Raw genomic sequence first — 18425 nt, forward strand, 5'->3', positions numbered from 1 at the left:
CATTATTTGATAAGCTCAGCTCAGCTCAGCAGGAATAAACCACCTGACCCTAGGGGCTTCTGCTCAGTATGTAAATTAGATTTTGACACAGGGCTACAAAATACAGTTACAGTGCTCAACGCATAGTGGTTGAGGCTTTTAAGGGCTAAGAATTTTAAGTTTTGAAATAAGCCTGAATTACATAGCAGTACTCAGAATATCACATCTGAAGGTCGAGGGTCTGTAAAATTATGCCTGATACTTTCTAGATGGAAATGCTGAACCCCATCAGTGTGTTTCATCAGGGCGTACAGACAGTGCAAATCTCTCTGTGACTCTTTCACAAAGATGCATAACTATCATCATCGGCATTTGGTTCTTTATGTCAATGAAAGGAGCACTGTTGATTGTCTACCTTCATAAATCATGAGTTTGTAGAGATTTGAGAAGCGTTTATTGTATTCATTAAGCGAAGGACAGACTGGCATGATGCTTGAATATGTGATCATACTGGTAATGTGCATTTCTTCAAATAAGTAATCAAATGATCAAAACGTTATTTAAATAATGTGACTTAACAATAGCCAGCCAGGGCTGTAGCTCTGGTTAATGGCTTCTGTTATAATTCTCTACCACCTGGATGTAAACAAACACATCTCGTAGCCCTGCCGTGATTTGTTGGTATTTATGATCAAGCTGTATGAAGGCTGTGTCTGGCATATAACTTCTCAGCAAATTCACCGGACATGTCCTAAAAATGTCTTGTTTCATAATCATGAAAGACAAAAATGATGCCTAAATAGTTTACAATATGGCTCTCTATGTGAATGGCCTTCATATCAGAGACAGATGTGTGACGTCACAGAGACTCTGTCCTTGAATTTTACAATCAATGACTGAGATATTCTAATTTCAAGAACTTTATTATTATTCAATTTATTTCGAACATGAGGTCAAAGTGAAATTTCTGTCAAAGACAGAAACAAATACAAACAAACAGACATTTTCTAATCACATATTCGAAATCTTTGAATCTGACAATTTTTTATTCAGGCGTTTTTGTCTTTTTATATCTTGAAATCAGACATTTCCTGGAGTTGTCAGGTGAATTAGGCTCAAATGAAGTCAAAAAAGTAATTAAAAAAAAAAAAAAAGACAAAACACATGCTAAGATTTCAGCTTTTGCAGTGTGTAACTGGCGCAGACAGGAGGGTTGAAGGCTGTGGTGCTAGCTCTGCTATTTGTAGCCATACATTGTAAAGCATGTCAACATCATTATTCTGCAGTCTGTTGCCTTGCTTTTTTTGTTGTGTTAAAATAAATGTGCTCAGTTTTGACTGTTTACCAAGTGGTTTTTGACTTTAGAATTAGACAGTGAATCATAAATAAAGTTTCTGTTCAAAAGAATAGAAAATTAGCTGCTTCAGAACATCCTTAGTGCTCTTTAGTAGTGTAATGTTATTGCTCTGAAAACTGGCTGCTATAAAACCTCAATTCTCCAGTTTTGGGTCAATAAATTACAGCTATCTATCTTTTTAATTACCTTATCCAGAATACACATAACATTATATTTGCTCAGGTAGATCTTCAGCCATTACAGCGAATATTGAGGCTGCAGATCTACTAGAGCTGTTCCACAGCTGTCAGTCATTTATACCTCAGATTTCTAAAAAAAAATAGCTCCAACGTATGAAAATACAAGAAAAATGCCTCATCATAGAAATTTGAACTCTGGTTCTAAATGTAATGTAGAAGAATTTAGAGGCATCAGTTTTTTATGGTTTTGTGTAATATTGTTCATTTATAGGTAAACTTCTTATTTATCCAGTAAACAGGAAATAAAGTTTATTTTGAAAAAAACAGGAAGTATTAAGGAAAGACAGAGTGTGCTAATCATGGCAGTCTTTAACACGTTTCCAGGACCCCCTTCGGTGCCTCACTGTCGTACCTCCACAGAAAGCCAGATGCACGAACCAGAGTGGGAGACTGTTTCTATGGAAACAAAGCTCTCACCAATTACCCCGAGCTGGAGGTGTGAGCAGGAGACCTAATGACATGTCTAAATGCAAGGCTCCTCAGCAGTGCAGCTGCAGTTTCAGTCTCTGCTGCCGTGGGCTCGAGCTACATGTGTCGACAGGAAAAAATCTCAGATCAACATGTGGCCCTGCTGTCAGAGGAGTTGCTTCAAAAACGTGATGATGAGGGAATTAATAAGACACCTGAGATGTGACAAATGAGCTGTAAGGGTAAATCATGTTTTGCAAAAGTGGAGCAGTAGCAAACCGTAGCTGTCAGACTTCTCCACATTGCTTCTCTCTGCTCAGTAACACCGCTTGGAAGTGTTATATTCTGAAACTGCCTGTCAGATTTCTGCCTTTGAGTGGCTGCTGAAGTAAAAGGAATAAACGTGTGTGATTACTCTGACTAACAGGCTTACAACACTTGGATGATAATTTTTTTTTTTCACAAACACAGTACGGACTGTAGAACAGTATCTGTTGTTTGTTTTTTCTTCACCTTCACTTGGTCGCAGAGATGTGAAGAGAGGAGGTGATGGATGAGATCAATGTGAGGAAGAGAGGTCAGACAGCTGAGCAGCAGACCTGCAACAGGCCTCTCTAATGAAGGATTAGAGGACAAACAGACACGCACGTCCAATCCAATTAGAGTATTAATGCATCTTCATTAGTCAGATACTTTTGTTGTCATTATTTCTATGGAAATTAATCCTGCTTACACATGAACCAAAGTTTGGTCTGGTTTAAAACTTATCATTTCCTTCATAACACCTTATGTATTGTTTAGTATTATTATTTATTTATTTCATTTTTTTCTTTTATGTATTTAGCCAAATAACATGAAAATATTGAAAAAACAACAAATTTGTGTTTGTTCTTTATTTACCTGTCAACAGGATGGCCAGCCTGACATCCTGTACACTTTCTGGACAGATGTGACAAACACACTCAGCGAGGAGTTTCACAGGGCCACTGAAGGTAGGACCAGACTTTGTGCTTTGCTTTTTCCCCAGTGCAGAGTTTCAATGTTAAAAAAGTCTTTGTTGAAGCAAAAGACCGAAAGTCTGAAGCAGGTAAAAAAAAGTATTAATATATAAATTTATGGAGATTAGCTGAGCTGAAACTAGTTTAAATTAATAAAAAAACATTGAGAATTTAATGAACAGATGACTGAAATAATACTTATATTCTTAGAACGAAGGTATGACTGAACAATCAATCAATCGATCAGTTTTTGTCGTGTTGCAGCCATCCTATTTTTGACAGACACGGAGCTGTGACGCATAAATTCAGTGTAGGAAAGATCGAGCTGGACAGGAAGTTGTGACAGGAAACCACCTAAACACATCCAGTGACTTTCAAAATAAAACAGACCATGTCAAAATCAGTTCGTATTTAGCTTGACTACGATGACAAATGGACATAATGGGCGGAGAAAGACCAGGAGTCAACAGGTTTGAGGTTTTACAGCCCAACATGAATGAAGAGAGACTTATCAATGGAGCGGGAACTTCTTGGTCTCGTGAAGTTGCCAAACGCAGTCAAGACGCAGCGCAACAGAGTCACACTGCAGGCGTATCTGGTGTATTTACGGCAATTCCCAGTTAGTGAAACATTGTTCAACACAAATCCCTATGCAGTACCATGTTATTCTGGTTGTTGCTGTAAAGCTTGTGTTTTCTTCCTAAAGAAGATGTTAAAATTATCTTGCCACCCCAAGGAGAGGAGGAGTTTTAAGACCAACCTTTTAGAATACAGTATCACTCAGTAGAAGAAAAAAAATAACCAACATTCCTGTCATGTAACTCAATCCCTGACAAGCTGATCAGCGTCTGAAACCAGGTCTGCAGGTTCAAGTCTTCACTGAAGATGAAGAAAAGATGCATCACTTTAGAAAGCCTGATGAAACCCTTTATTAGAGGAACACATGTAACACTCCTTAAAGTCATCAACATGAGGTGGTTAAATGTTTACAGGCATTGATTTTACCACCACACAACCCACTGCTTTCTACTGTTTCTTAAATCCAGCCTGAAAATAAGGACACAGACTGATTGCAGCATCGATAAGACGGAGCAGAATTGATCATTTCTTGGCGCAGTGCTTTTCAGGATTTGCAGTATTCAGGGCAGTATCTAAATTAGAGAGCTGATTGTTTGCTTCATCTATCACTCCATCAATCATCCCGCTCTTGTCTCCCTCTTCAGTAGACTCCCTACAATCAATACTGAATCAAAGCAACAAATGAAAACTGCGCTGAAAAGTCAGAAAATAAAAAGTTAACACGGGTTACATGAGTGAATCTGTTAAGAGATGGACTCAGGGAGAAGAAAGACTTAATTATACTGACAGTAACACACTCTTGTTCTGTTTCACACGCACTGACAGATCACTTGGAGGCATCTTAGCAGAGTCGTCTGATTACAAGGAATAACAGTGAGAACAGGAGAGGTGGATTTGGCTGCTTGCTAACAGACTTGGCTCCAAACTCGCACTTTACATGCTGTGTGTGTATTTGTGCACGCAGTGTGGTATTCTTGAAGATAAAAATGAAACAGTGCCTGTGAACATGTGACAGATATACTTTCTGTACTGAGACATACTGTACATGCATTAGTATTTATCTTCACTGAGAAACAGTGACTGCTTTTTATCACTTTATTTGATCTCTCCGATGTCTAAGAGGAAATGTCTGCGTCTCATCTGTCTCCTGGTAGTGCCCTCAGTGTGCCGGCTTTGGGTTAGAGGGGGCTGGCTAGAGTATCTCCCTTCAACATCTTGTCATTTTTCTGCTAACTAGATGATTACCTGATGCCTTTAAAAATATGCTCTCTCTGACCTCTTAAGATCCTGAGATAGTGTTTTTAGTCCCCTAAGTCTTTTCATCACACTAATGACACCAAATTCAGCACGAGAGGGACTCTGATTCATGAGGAATTCACTTTGTTTTGACTCCCCCCTCAGTTGTTATTTATCACAAAGTGTCTTCACTGTCTGTGTTTGTGTCTTCCTGTCTCCAGCCTCTTCTTTCCTGAAGCAGGCGTTTGAAGGAGAGTATCCCAAACTGCTGCGTCTCTACAACGAGCTGTGGCGCCGCCTGCAGCAGTACAGCACCAGCCTGCAGGGGGCGCTGACCAGTGGCGGAGGGATGGATGCGTCACTGGACATGAGCGGCACCGAGACGGACAGTCAAGACCTGTTTACACACGGCAAACAGGATTACAAGTGAGCAGACGCGCAGTATGCAACGCAGTATGTGTGATCACACCTGTGTTTGGTGTGAAGGAGGGTGGAAAGTTTATCTTTAGAGCATATTTTTGTTGGATTTGTTAGATTAACACCTCAGTTTGAAGTTTTAATATGTTTAAAGAGGCACTTCTCAATCTTTAAATCCTTCTCTACACATTCTCTACATGTGCTATTTATATTGCAACCCTGCCAATCAAACTAAAGGGAGAAACACAGTTAACATTACGGAAAAATACCCTTACTTTAAACGGTTGTGACTAGGGATGCACCAATATAAAAATTTTGTCTGATGCCAATATATTGTTGTTATAGCCGATAACCGATATTTACCAATATTGATAGCGGTTAAAAAAAATGTTAAAAAATGACCAACATCGGCCGATACGGATATTGATACCGTTATATCATGCATCCCTTGCACGGTCAGTTGAGCGCTGGATGTGTAGTGTTGCCAGAAAATGCACTTGTATCCGCTTTTCTCTCCAAGTGAAACACAATCGAAAGATACCAAGAACACAGAAAAGGAAAATGCTGAAAGTCACAGAGTTGTATGAAGGACATTTAAAGTTCTCACTGCAAAACTGAACAACACCAACACAAAGAATATTTAGTTTGGACATTATTCTTTAAATTTTATCAAAATTTGGGTTTAAGGGTTGTATTTATGTACAACACAAGTTTTATGCAAAAAAGACACAACAGGATGTAAAAATGTAACAACCCCTATCTGGGTTGTTCCTTTAAAGAGGAGACTTCATGCTTTTTTTAGGCTCTATTTTGTCCCTCAGGTACCTCTGTAGTAGCTTTACATGATTCAAGATTCAAAGTACAAAAAAAATATCACACTGTCTCTTTAAGGCTTCTCACTCCACAAACCCCCTTCCTTCTAATTGGCCAGCCCTCTTGAGGCCTATCGAAGGGAATTCATGTTTTTAACTTAGCTGAAACTTCATAATTGTCATTAACATACAGAACACTAAGCCTGGTTTCTTTGTGCAAAGTGATTCCATAGTTTTAAACACTGAATGCTTTAACATTTTGTCCCACTTTGTGCGGGACTGCAGAGCATTTTAATCACTTTTCCCACATCCCACAAATTGAGACCATGTCTCGCATAGATCGGCTCCTGCGCTCCAAAGTGCGGCAGTCTTCTTTCTGAAAGCAAGGCTATTAAAAGAGGGCTATTACCATTACATGTGTGCACTGTCAATCAATATAAGCGTACATGTGGCGTCAGGAGTTCGACCTGTCAACTGCATCCTCCCTACCTCTGCCCACTGACATGAAAAACAAAGGTAAAAGCCTTAGGCACCAAAATGCAGAATTTGGTGAAAAACATGAAGTTCCTCGGAGACAAAGGAGCTGGGAACATGTTTATTTAAGATCAAAACCAGTGCAAGGTGATTCACAGCGAGTGTTATGGGAACTTGATCCAGTATTTCTCCGCTCTGTGCATGGAAGTGAGTATGATGTAAACTGACAGACGTCATGATGTAAAACCTATAAGAAATGGCTCGCGCAGGAAGTTAAGATGTTGTCACTTGTGCCCTTTTATTTTACTGTGCACAGGGAGGAGCTGAGAACATACACTAAACACTGTTACTCTAAATGTTTACAATCACAATATTTCACAAACTCTGAGAAACTTCTGGTTTTTATTTTAAGTTTTCAGGGAGGGAGAAAAACAAACATACATGTGCATTCTGTGTGCAACCAAATCAAAAAGTTGTTATTCATATAAATATAAGCTTGGTCTCAATAGGCGCTTTGTGGTAACGTGTCCCACATTGTCCCACACAAACACACTTCTTGTCCCATGTGGCTTGTAAGCACCTGGTCACCCTCCGTCACAATAATGTTAACTCACTTTTGCCCACACACATGCCCTCTCACACTCCACTTAAGCTGCTTGTCTGTGCTCAGTAGTGATAGGATGGGACATGGTGGCATTTCCCTCCATTTATATCTGCAGTTGAAGTGCTCCATTTACAAATGTCAGCTCAGATATTCAAAGCAATGAGTGAATGTTACACAGAATGTCAGTACGAGACAGTGAATTGATTGCTGGTATTAGAATACATAATAGTGCCATGATGGGTCCCACGCAGTGTCAGTACCTCCATCTTCTCCTGTTTTCTTACACAGCCCAGAGAAGGCTCTGAAGGACTCTCTGCAGCCGTATGAGGCGGCCTACTTGTCCAAGTCCCTCTCTCGTCTGTTTGATCCCATAAACCTCGTGTTCCCCATGGGTGGCCGCAACCCACCGTCCAACGACGAGCTGGAGAGTATCATCAAGACCATCAGCAGGTGAGTACAGATACACATCTCTCTTTTGGAAAGGATTACACCCACCTCCCCAGCAACATGTGATGAAATAGTTCATTATGAAGTTTTTTATGATTACTTGATTGGAAGAATTGTTTTGTGTCTGCAGTGAGCTGAATGTAGCGTCAGTGGATCCAAACCTTTCTCTAGCTGTGGCGAAGAACGCTGCCAAAACCGTCCAACTCTACTGCGTCAAGTCTGAACAGCTGGTGTGTACAACACTGTGTGTGTGTTTATTATAGAGTCATGAAAAAGATGATTAAGAATGATTTTTAGCAGCTTACAGGGTAGTTCCTCTCACTTAAATGTGTGTGAATTAACATCTTCATGTGTTTTTGTCCTCCATTCCTCTTTTTCTGCAGCTGTGCACTCAGGGTGATGCCAGCCAGGTGATTGGTCCTTTGACAGAGGGTCAGAGGAGGAACGTTGCGGTGGTGAACTCTCTCTACCGTCTGCAGCAGGCCGTTGCAAAGGTAAGAGGCCGTGACACACTTCTTACCAGCTGAATAGTTACGGTTCAAGAAGAGTTTAAGAAAGAAGCACAGAAAATGTACGAAGTTTACAAAGTTTTTATTCTGGTGACCAGTCAAAGATGTAAAAGTTATAAATATATTTCTATTATAAGGTTTATGTAAAGCTTGCTTTCAAAAGTAGCTAAAAGTGGTTATTCTGTGGCAAATTTAATATATAGTTGACATGGGTTAAATTAAACAGAGTCTCCATCTTTAACTGTTATGATTGAAAACTCTTTCCTCCAACTTAAAGGATTCTCCCCTTTTTATAACACGTTTCTTTAAAGATATTGGAATATGTTGTCATGTCTAAGTCTTTTAAAGTCTTTGCATTAAAAAACTTGGAAGAGCTCTGAATTCCATTTAATTTGCTAGTTTTCCATTATAGATTGCCACCCCTTGTCAATACACAAGACGTACACCGTTTTCTTTACCTAATCCTCTAGTACATGTACATTCACCATCGGTCTCCATCCCTTCTATTTTACCTGCCCATATATAAAAGTCATCCAGCAGAAGGTCATCAAAGTTGTTACTTAAATACATTACATTATATATAAATATATATATATATATATATATATATATATATCCATCCATCCATCCATCTTCTTCCGCTTATCCGGGGTCGGGTCGCGGGGGCAGCAGCCTAAGCAGGGAAGCCCAGACTTCCCTCTCCCTAGCCACTTCGGCCAGCTCTTCCGGGGGGATCCCAAGACGTTCCCAGGCCAGCCGAGAGATGTAGTCTCTCCAGCGTGTCCTGGGTCTGCCCCGGGGTCTCCTCCCGGTGGGACGTGCCCTGAACACCTCACCAGGGAGGCGTCCGGGAGGCATCCTCATCAGATGCCCGAGCCACCTCATCTGGCTCCTCTCAACGCGGAGGAGTAGCGGCTCTACTCCGAGCTCCTCCCGGATAGCCGAGCTTCTCACCCTATCTCTAAGGGAGAGCCCGGCCACCCTACGGAGGAAGCTCATTTCGGCCGCTTGTACCCGCGATCTTGTTCTTTCGGTCACTACCCAAAGCTCATGACCATAGGTGAGGGTGGGAACGAAGATCGACCGGTAAACAGAGAGCTTTGCCTTCCGGCTCAGCTCCCTCTTCACCACGACAGACCTGTGCAGAGTCCGCATTACTGCAGAAGCTGCACCAATCCGCCTGTCGATCTCTCGCTCCATCCTTCCCTCACTCGCGAACAAGACCCCGAGATACTTAAACTCCTCCACTTGGGGCAGGATCTCATCCCCGACCCGGAGAGGGCAGTCCACCCTTTTCCGGCTGAGGACCATGGACTCAGATTTGGAGGTGCTGATTCTCATCCCAGCCGCTTCACACTGGGCTGCGAACCGCTCCAGAGAGAGTTGAAGGTCACGGCTTGATGAAGCCAACAGGACCACATCATCTGCAAAAAGCAGTGATCCAATCCTGAGGTCACCAAACTGGACCCCCTCGACACCCTGGCTGCGCCTAGAAATTCTGTCCATAAAAGTTATGAACAGAATCGGTGACAAAGGGCAGCCCTGGCGGAGTCCAACCCTCACTGGAAACGAGTCCGACTTACTGCCAGCAATGCGGACCAAGCTCTGGCACCGGTCGTACAGGGAACGGACGGCTCGTAACAAGCAGCCCGACACCCCATACTCCCGGAGAACCCCCCACAGGACTCCCCGAGGGACACGGTCGAATGCCTTCTCCAAGTCCACAAAACACATGTGGACAGGTTGGGCAAACTCCCATGCACCCTCAAGAACCCTGCTGAGGGTATAGAGCTGGTCCACAGTTCCACGGCCAGGACGAAAACCACATTGCTCCTCCTGAATCCGAGGTTCGACGATCTTACGGACCCTCCTCTCCAGTACCCCCGAATAGACCTTACCAGGGAGGCTGAGGAGTGTGATCCCCCTGTAGTTGGAACACACCCTCCGGTCCCCCTTCTTAAAAAGGGGGACCACCACCCCAGTCTGCCAATCCAGAGGCACTACCCCCGATGTCCACGCGATGTTGCAAAGTCGTGTCAGCCACGACAGACCCACAACATCCAGGGCCTTAAGGAACTCTGGGCGGATCTCATCCACCCCCGGGGCCCTGCCACCGAGGAGCTTTTTAACCACCTCGGCGACTTCGACCCCAGAGATGGACGAGCCCACCCCATCATTCCCAGACCCTGCTTCCTCCAAGGAAGACGTGCCGGTGGGATTGAGGAGGTCTTCGAAGTATTCCTTCCACCGATCCACAACATCCCGAGTCGAGGTCAGCAGCGCACCGTCTCCACTGAGCACAGTGTTTACAGTGCACTGCTTCCCCCTCCTGAGATGCCGGATGGTGGTCCAGAACCTCTTCGAAGCTGTCCGGAAGTCGTTCTCCATGGCCTCACCGAACTCCTCCCATGTCCGGGTTTTTGCCTCAGTGACCGCCGAAGCTGCATTCCGCTTGGCCTGTCGATACCTGTCTGCTGCCTCAGGAGTCCCACACGCCAAAAAGGCGCGATAGGACTCCTTCTTCAGCTGGACGGCATCCCTCACCACTGGTGTCCACCAGCGGGTTCGGGTGTTGCCGCCCCGACAGGCACCAACCACCTTACGGCCACAGCTCCGATCAGCCGCCTCAACAATGGATGCACGGAACAAAGTCCATTCAGACTCAATGTCCCCTACATCCCCCGGAACACAGTTGAAGCTCTCCCGGAGGTGGGAGTTAAAGCTCTCTCTGACGGGAGATTCTGCCAGACGTTCCCAGCAGACCCTCACGATACGTTTGGGTCTACCAGGTCTGACCGGCATCTTCCCCCACCATCGGAGCCAACTCACCACCAGGTGGTGATCGGTTGACAGCTCCGCCCCTCTCTTTACCCGAGTGTCCAAGACATGCGGCCGCAAGTCCGATGACACGACTACAAAGTCGATCATCGAACTGCGACCTAGGGTGTCCTGGTGCCAGGTGCACATATGGACACCCTTATGCTTGAACATGGTGTTCGTTATGGACAACCTGTGACGAGCACAGAAATCCAACAACAAAACACCACTCGGGTTCAGATCGGGGGGGCCGTTCCTTCCAATCACGCCCCTCCAGGTCTCACTGTCATTGCCGACGTGAGCGTTGAAGTCCCCCAGTAGGACGAGGGAATCCCCAGACGGAGCACTCTCAAGCACTCCCTCCAAGGACTCCAGAAAGGGTGGATACTCTGAACTGCTATTTGGACCATAGCCACAAACAACAGTCAGGATCCGTCCCCCCACCCGAAGGCGGAGGGAGGCTACCCTCTCGTCCACCGGAGTGAACTCCAACGTACAGGCACCGAGCCTGGGGGCAACGAGTATCGCCACCCCAGCCCGCCGCCTCTCACCATCGGCAACTCCAGAGTAGAAGAGAGTCCAACCCCTCTCGAGAAGGCTGGATCCAGAGCCCTTGCTGTGCGTTGAGGTGAGGCCGACTATGTCTAGCCGGAACTTCTCAACCTCGCGCACCAGCTCAGGCTCCTTCCCCGCCAGAGAGGTGACGTTCCACGTCCCTAGAGCTAGCTTCTGCAGCCGAGGATCAGACCGCCAAGGTCCCCGCCTTCGGCTGCCGCCCAACTCACACTGCACCCGACCCCTATGGCCCCTCCTGCGGGTGGTGAGTCCACGGGAAGGGGGTCCCACGTTGTCTCTTCGGGCTGTGCCCGGCCGGGCCCCATGGGAACAGGCCCGGCCACCAGGCGCTCGCCATCGAGCCCCACCCCCAGGCCTGGCTCCAGGAGGGGGCCCCGGTGACCCACGTCCGGGCAAGGGAAACGCTGAACCATTGTTTGTACTCATCATAAGGGGTCTGTGTGAGCTACACTTTGTCTGGCCCCTCCCCTAGGACCTGTTTGCCATGGGAGACCCTACCAGGGGCATAAAGCCCCCGACAACTTAGCTCCTAGGATCATTGGGACACGCAAACCCCTCCACCACGATAAGGTGGTAGCTCACTCATGGAGGGAGCTACCATGAGTATATATATATATATATATATATATATATATATATATATATATATATATATATATATATATATATATATATATATATATATATATATATATATATATATATATATACATACATTAACCTTAAATTAAAAACATAAGAATAAACAATCAAAATAGTTCCATGTAACAAGAAGACATCAGCTAGTTACAGTACAGTTTAAACTAACTCAACTAGGAATGCACAATATATTGGTATCAATAACGGTATCAGCCAAGCGGCAACCTTCGGTCTAAGAATATGAGACAATGCGGAAGTGCTAAAATCTGCTGTTCCTCCAGTGTCCACTTGAGGCTGGCTCCGGAGGTACTGTAAGTCACATACACACCAAGCCAAAAAAAGTCGTTTTCAAAGCAGAAATAAACCTATTTACAGCCTGGTTCAAAAAACGTCTCCTGTCTAAGTTGTTTATTTCATTAACGGCACCCACTGTACAGAAGGTGATTTTTTTCTAAATCGGCCGTTAAGAGGATATTAAGATTGTGAGCTCCCCCAATAAGAGGCACAGCTGAGGGTCACGTGACCGACAGGCGCCCTATGGCTGTAGGCGAAGCCCTTGCCACTACAAATATGGCCACTCTAGCCAATTTCTGTTTCAGAAACAGACGGTGACGTTGTTGAGACCACGTCCATGTTTAATACAGTCTATGGTCGGCGGATGTTGGTCATATTTTTGACGGCATCAGCTGGTGTGTAAAGGTGGGCCAATATTTACTCATTAGCTGCCGGCCATTTCCAGAGCGTTATGAACAATCTTTCAAGACCCAAATAATATTGTTTTCTATGACTATGTAAACACCAAAACTACCTAAGAAGAGTGGAATCTCTCATTTCTTCATGTTTTTGATCCAAAAAACAGACAGAACATACCCTTATGGGTTGCGTTGATCTGGGGCGCTCCATCCTTAATCCTCTCCATGGTCATCTTTTGTCACGCCGCTCTTTCTCTCTAAACTACCTCGACACATCATCTCAGATTGTTTTTTTTTTCAACCAATATTGATATCAGTAAATATTGCTTATCGGCCATAACAGCAATATTAATATCGGATATCGGTATAGGCCAAAATTTTTACATCGCGCATCCCTTAACTCGACTATATTTTCTGTTGGTAGTTTAAGCACAAAGAAGAACTTATGTTGCCTTTTTTCCAATGGTAGCTGTTGGATACCTTTTTAGTTGCTTCCAGTGAATTATTGATGCATAAGTACATTTATCTCCTAAAGGTTGTCAGTGAAGGCTGCGACATGGCACACACAAAAGCCAAACACACCATTCTTCGACCTTGTGTGCGTTTGGATTATTAAATGCGCCTGTCTGTGAGAGGAAGCAGAGGAAATTAAAGGGGGATAAAAGGGAAAGCAGTGTTTTCGCAGCTTCCTCCATTAAACATGTATGCTGAGTCCGAGAACGGCAGCCGGCCTGATTAATAGCATTAAAAAACAGATTACTGCAGCATTAAATATTTAACCTGCAGCCTTTAAAATTTAAACCTGTGAACAAAGAGGGAGGATTTATCCCTGGCGTAAGGAGAGAGCGATGGAGGATAAAGGGAGGTTGTAAATAGTAGTTTAGTGTTGTAGTAGTAGTTCTAGAAAAATGGGGGACAAATACAGCACTGGATATTTGGTCTCATTTAGCTCCAGTGGGGCATCTGTTATCTAACAAGTTTGTCTTTAATGTGGACGAGCGTCAGATCTCATCTTCATCATCTGGAGCTAAATTAAGACTTAGAAGAAACAACATAAGACTAAACCAATAACAGTAATTCAACAAAGATCACAGAACAAAGAAATGTGTCCCTTCAAATCAACTGTTTCACACATCCAGTGTAGTTCATCAACTTGTACTTTTGGATGTTAAAGCGCAGATACTGTCTTCCTGATACATGTGTGAATCATATGTTTGGATCAAGTAGTGGTGCTAAAAAGTGTGCAGTTCCTCTAGTGTCCACTTGAGAAACTTATTTAACATGTTTATTTGGAATAAATTAAAATGTCCCATCAGGCTACAGAGCTCTTCAACATTAAAGAGGGGGTTATGTGCTTTCTGGGGGGGTTTCATACTGTCCTTTTGGTTCCTGTTCAGTATCTTTACATCATGTACAGCTGAAAATAATCCCTATTTTTCTCACACTGCTGTTTTAGAAAACCCTTTTTCAGCCTCTTTTTATTTTGCTGCTGCCTCTTGAAGGCTCCACACTCTGCAAACCCACTTCGCTCTGATTGGTCAGCCTTGTAGAGGCCTTTTGGAGGTGCAGCTATGGGTAGACCTTGGTGTTTGAGGTCCACCCACCCTTCCAATGTGTCCCCAACCAGTTAAGAGATTCTTATGCAATGACCCCATCATTTCAGTAAGTGTCATGAAGATACCGTGCTATTTTTAGAACAGACCACTTTAAGCAGTTTAAGGACAGATTTAGGGATTTCTACTACGTAAGATAATATAGTGGTTTGGAAACATCCATAATCGTAACTTGTACCCATATTAAAAATATAGGGAAGCAGAAAACCCTCTCTTTTAATAAATCCACTACCAGGGAGAATTTCCGTCATTTTCATTTGGTGTGAAAATGACTAACAGGTTCAAAAAGATTGGAATTGCTCAAGCAAAAATTGTCAGCCCACAGCAGTGCAACAGGCTCTGGACTCAGATTATTATTCTCTGACAACATTACAGAACATTGTTATTTAACCTGAGATCCACTGTTCTGTCGCTCCCCTCAGAGCCGCCAGACTGATAAAAACAGTCATTTTACTTCATCAACCTCAGCCTTCCTGTCATAGACAATCGAATAGTTTACTGAATCAAATCAAAGCCTTTTCAACTTGTAGACTGGCTTTGTTTATGTAGCACTTTCACTTGTCTTCAGACCACTCAAAGCAAACACCAGAGTCACTCAGTAAAACAAACTGGGGCAGTGGTCGACCAGCAGCTCCTGTTGTTTGAGCTAGATAAGGTTTTTTGTCAATGTGGGAGAAAAGGCTCTGTTATAACGGGTCCATCTGGCAGCCTGTTTCACATCAGTTAGCTGAATCCATCTACAAGAGTAATTCTAAACTTTTTTTTACCATTTAATACCAATTTAGATTCCAAAATGTACAAAAACAGGTCCTGAGTATGTAAATATATAGATGTACCCTCATATATACAGATTTACCTTAAACTTACACAGTGAATTGATTCCACAGCTTGATACAAGGCACATTGAGTGTTATTTTGTTGTTGACTTGTCATGTTTTGCAGATCATTTCTGGATTGGGTTCATGTCCAGCAGCTGCTGCCGAGGCCCTCTCTGCTTCTTTGGAGGTATGGCAGCAATCTTTTGTTTTTGTTTACATTTTAATGCATTTTTGTGTCTTTAATGCTCTTTTTAATCAATATAATTTTTATACTGTCACAGGAGACTGTGTTTTTCTGACTTTGATACCATGATGGATGTTTGTATTAATTTACAACACACCTGATGCTTAATTATTTGTATTATAACTGAATTAGAAAACCAAGAACTTAGTGGGGTCTAATTTTAAACAGGTGAAACTTAGTTGTGTCTTTATGCAGCATTGTTATGGGTAAGTCTGTGAATACAAGTTTATCGCCTTTTTTAATCAAAATTTAACTTGCAGCTTGGTCATTTTATTATTTTTATTTCAAGTCTCAGTTAACTGAAATATTCAGTGATGAAAAATCAAATAACACCCCAAAAAATCTCTGATGTGCTGGAGAGTGTTCTTTTCCAGAGATTCATCACACATCCAGCCTCCTCTAAACATCTTTGCTTCCAACAATTTCCTGCACCTTTGACACCTGCTCGATAAACTACCCTCGTTTTTTTTTTTCTTTTTTTTTCACTCCTGCTGCTTATCAGTCTGCAAAGTCCACTGGGAGTCTGCTTCCAATGCTGCTGGGTTTAAATTCCTCACAGACTCACTCCATCACTCAAACAATCTAGTGCATCAGATATTAAATTTCTGTTTGCAGACGGCGGCATGTCTCTGCCTCATAGTGCTCCTATACACACAAGCACACACACACACATCACATCCACTCTGGTGATAAAGTATAAATATCTGGAATATAAATCCAACCTCATCCATATGTACCTTCTGCTCGAATGTCTAAACAAGATGCTATGGCAACCGAGCCTCTAAGACCAAGGTAATGAGCGGCGCAGTTTATGTGATTCAGAGAATCCATGAAGCTGTTGTCAGCTCCTGAAGTGGGCTCCTTCTCTCCTTGTCTTCTTCTGGCACTTCTTCTATGTGATGAGATTTCCTCTCAGTTTGTGTGTTTCTCTCTGGTGTCAGGGAGTTCAGGCCCTGATGAGCAGCGCCGTGCAGCCTCTTCTGCAGTCAGTCAGCGACTCCATCGAGGCCATCATCATCACGCTGCACCAGGAAGACTTTTCAGGGTGAGAAGAGGAGGAAACTTAGCTGTTGTTCACATTTTTCTGTTGGAAAAAGTTCTGCACCAAATATTGACACTGAATATGGTTGGATCAGGTTTCATTTGAGAATGGTGCATATTTTTCTGAGACTGTTGCTCCTTTATGTCCAATTGATGTGTACCAAGCTGTGTCAAAGCTTGAGCAGGTTGTCACCACCCCCTGGTGGACAAACTGTAACACCGACATTTCTGTTTGTACATTTCTTATTGCTTTTTCTGGTTCAACACTGAAAGGCAACAGTGCAAGTTGTTGGTTAGATTTTCCTCTACTGACGAAAGAAATGAGTGCACATGTTGCTTCTTTCAGCGCCACAGTGATGATCAGTCAGCAGTTCTTGAACTAAATGTCAATATCAGCTTTATTAATATAGCACATTTAAAACAACCAGTGGCCCACCAAAGTGCTTTAACTGTAAAAAGTCATTCATTTATTCATTTTTTCTGTACCGCTTATCCTGTTAAGGGTTGCGGGTGGCTGGAGCCTATCCCAACTGTCATTGGGCAAGAGGCGGGGTACACCCTGGACTGGTCGCCAGTCAATCACAGGGCTAGTAAAAAGTCAGAACCAATAAAAACAATAAAAAAACTGTAAAACAATAAAAATTAAAAGATTAAAAGCATAAAACATATAAAGAATAAAACAACAATATAAATAGACATAAAAGACTCAATAAAAGTGGCTAAACTGTGCCAAAAGCCAAAGTGAACAAGTGAGTCTTTAAAAGAGTTATACAAAGAGGAGAGGCTATTTGCAGTCTGTAGAGCTAAATGTAATGCATTCTAGAGAGTGGGAGCCACAACTGCAAATGCTCAACCTCCTCTGAGTTTTAACAAAATCCATCCATGCTTTAACACCATGCATACAGTTTAGTACAGCCTGAAGACAATCTTTGTTTGAGGCCTTTAGAGGCAAATACACCTGAACATACAACACCATGCTTCCTAACTTCTTTACTGTTGTTTTCTTTGTCGGTGCGTCTTTGTTTCAGGCCTCTGTCTGCCCCTGACAAGCCGGATGTCCCGTGCTCCCTCTACATGAAAGAGCTGCAGGGCTTCATCACCAGAGTGATGGCTGATTATTTCAGACACTTCCAGTGCGCGGACTTCATCTATGAGAGCACAGAAACCATCGCTCAGAGGGCCATCGAGTTGTTCATCCGCCACACCAGCCTGCTGCGCCCGCTGGGGGAGGGCGGCAAGATGAGGCTGGCTGCTGATTTTGCACAGGCAAGGAAGGAAGACTCCTGGGAGGCTGTCGACTCTGTCGTTCAAATTCATTTTCGATACGAATTCAACCAGACCTGGTGTAATTATGTGTCTCTTGTGTTTTTCAGATGGAGATGGCGGTGGCTCCTCTGTGCAGGAGAGTGTCTGATTTAGGGAAACCGTACAGAATGCTGCGTTCCTTCAGGTGAGTGGGTTCATATAACCAAAACAAACAACAAAAAATGTTTAATGTGACTTCTGATAACTTTATTTTAAACTGACTGTGTCCTGTGAAGGGTATTGAATATGTTGGGGTGTGTTTTGTGTTTCAGGCCGTTGCTGTTTCAGACCAGTGAGCTGATAGCCAGCAGTCCAGCTGTGGGTGACCTGATCCCCTACAGCACCCTGCTGCACTTCTTCTTCACCAGAGCACCAGCAGAGCTCAAGTCACCTCACCAAGTATGTGCACGTGTTTTTTTTAAATCTTGTGAACAATTCTTTACTGATGAAAGAAAACTCAGTTCATCAGAGTCGACAGGACAGAAAAAAGGTTGTGCTTATTATTCGCTTCACTCATGTTTCCCTTCACAGAGAGCAGAGTGGTCCATCGCCCGGTACTCCCAGTGGCTGGATGATCATCCCTCAGAGAGAGACAGGCTCTCTCTTCTTAAGTAAGGAGTT

General features: G+C 43.4%; 1 protein-coding gene across 1 annotated transcript in view; it reads left to right on the forward strand.

The window, feature by feature from the left end:
- The window catches only part of cog5 (component of oligomeric golgi complex 5), a 57808-nt gene that overhangs the window by 37996 nt on the left and 1387 nt on the right, over nucleotides 1-18425 (forward strand). Inside the window, exons 11-21 of the mRNA XM_074698691.1 lie at nucleotides 2894-2975; nucleotides 5018-5222; nucleotides 7392-7553; nucleotides 7681-7780; nucleotides 7934-8044; nucleotides 15339-15401; nucleotides 16400-16503; nucleotides 17528-17765; nucleotides 17873-17949; nucleotides 18077-18203; nucleotides 18336-18415. Coding sequence (XP_074554792.1) covers nucleotides 2894-2975; nucleotides 5018-5222; nucleotides 7392-7553; nucleotides 7681-7780; nucleotides 7934-8044; nucleotides 15339-15401; nucleotides 16400-16503; nucleotides 17528-17765; nucleotides 17873-17949; nucleotides 18077-18203; nucleotides 18336-18415 — 1349 coding nt within the window. The remainder of the gene's footprint in view (nucleotides 1-2893; nucleotides 2976-5017; nucleotides 5223-7391; nucleotides 7554-7680; nucleotides 7781-7933; nucleotides 8045-15338; nucleotides 15402-16399; nucleotides 16504-17527; nucleotides 17766-17872; nucleotides 17950-18076; nucleotides 18204-18335; nucleotides 18416-18425) is intronic.

Source organism: Halichoeres trimaculatus, unplaced genomic scaffold (assembly GCF_033239565.1).
Source record: "Halichoeres trimaculatus isolate MK-OKI-2021-1 unplaced genomic scaffold, fHalTri1.1 fHalTri1_scaffold_21, whole genome shotgun sequence".
In the NCBI taxonomy this organism is placed as follows: Eukaryota; Metazoa; Chordata; class Actinopteri; order Labriformes; family Labridae; genus Halichoeres; species Halichoeres trimaculatus.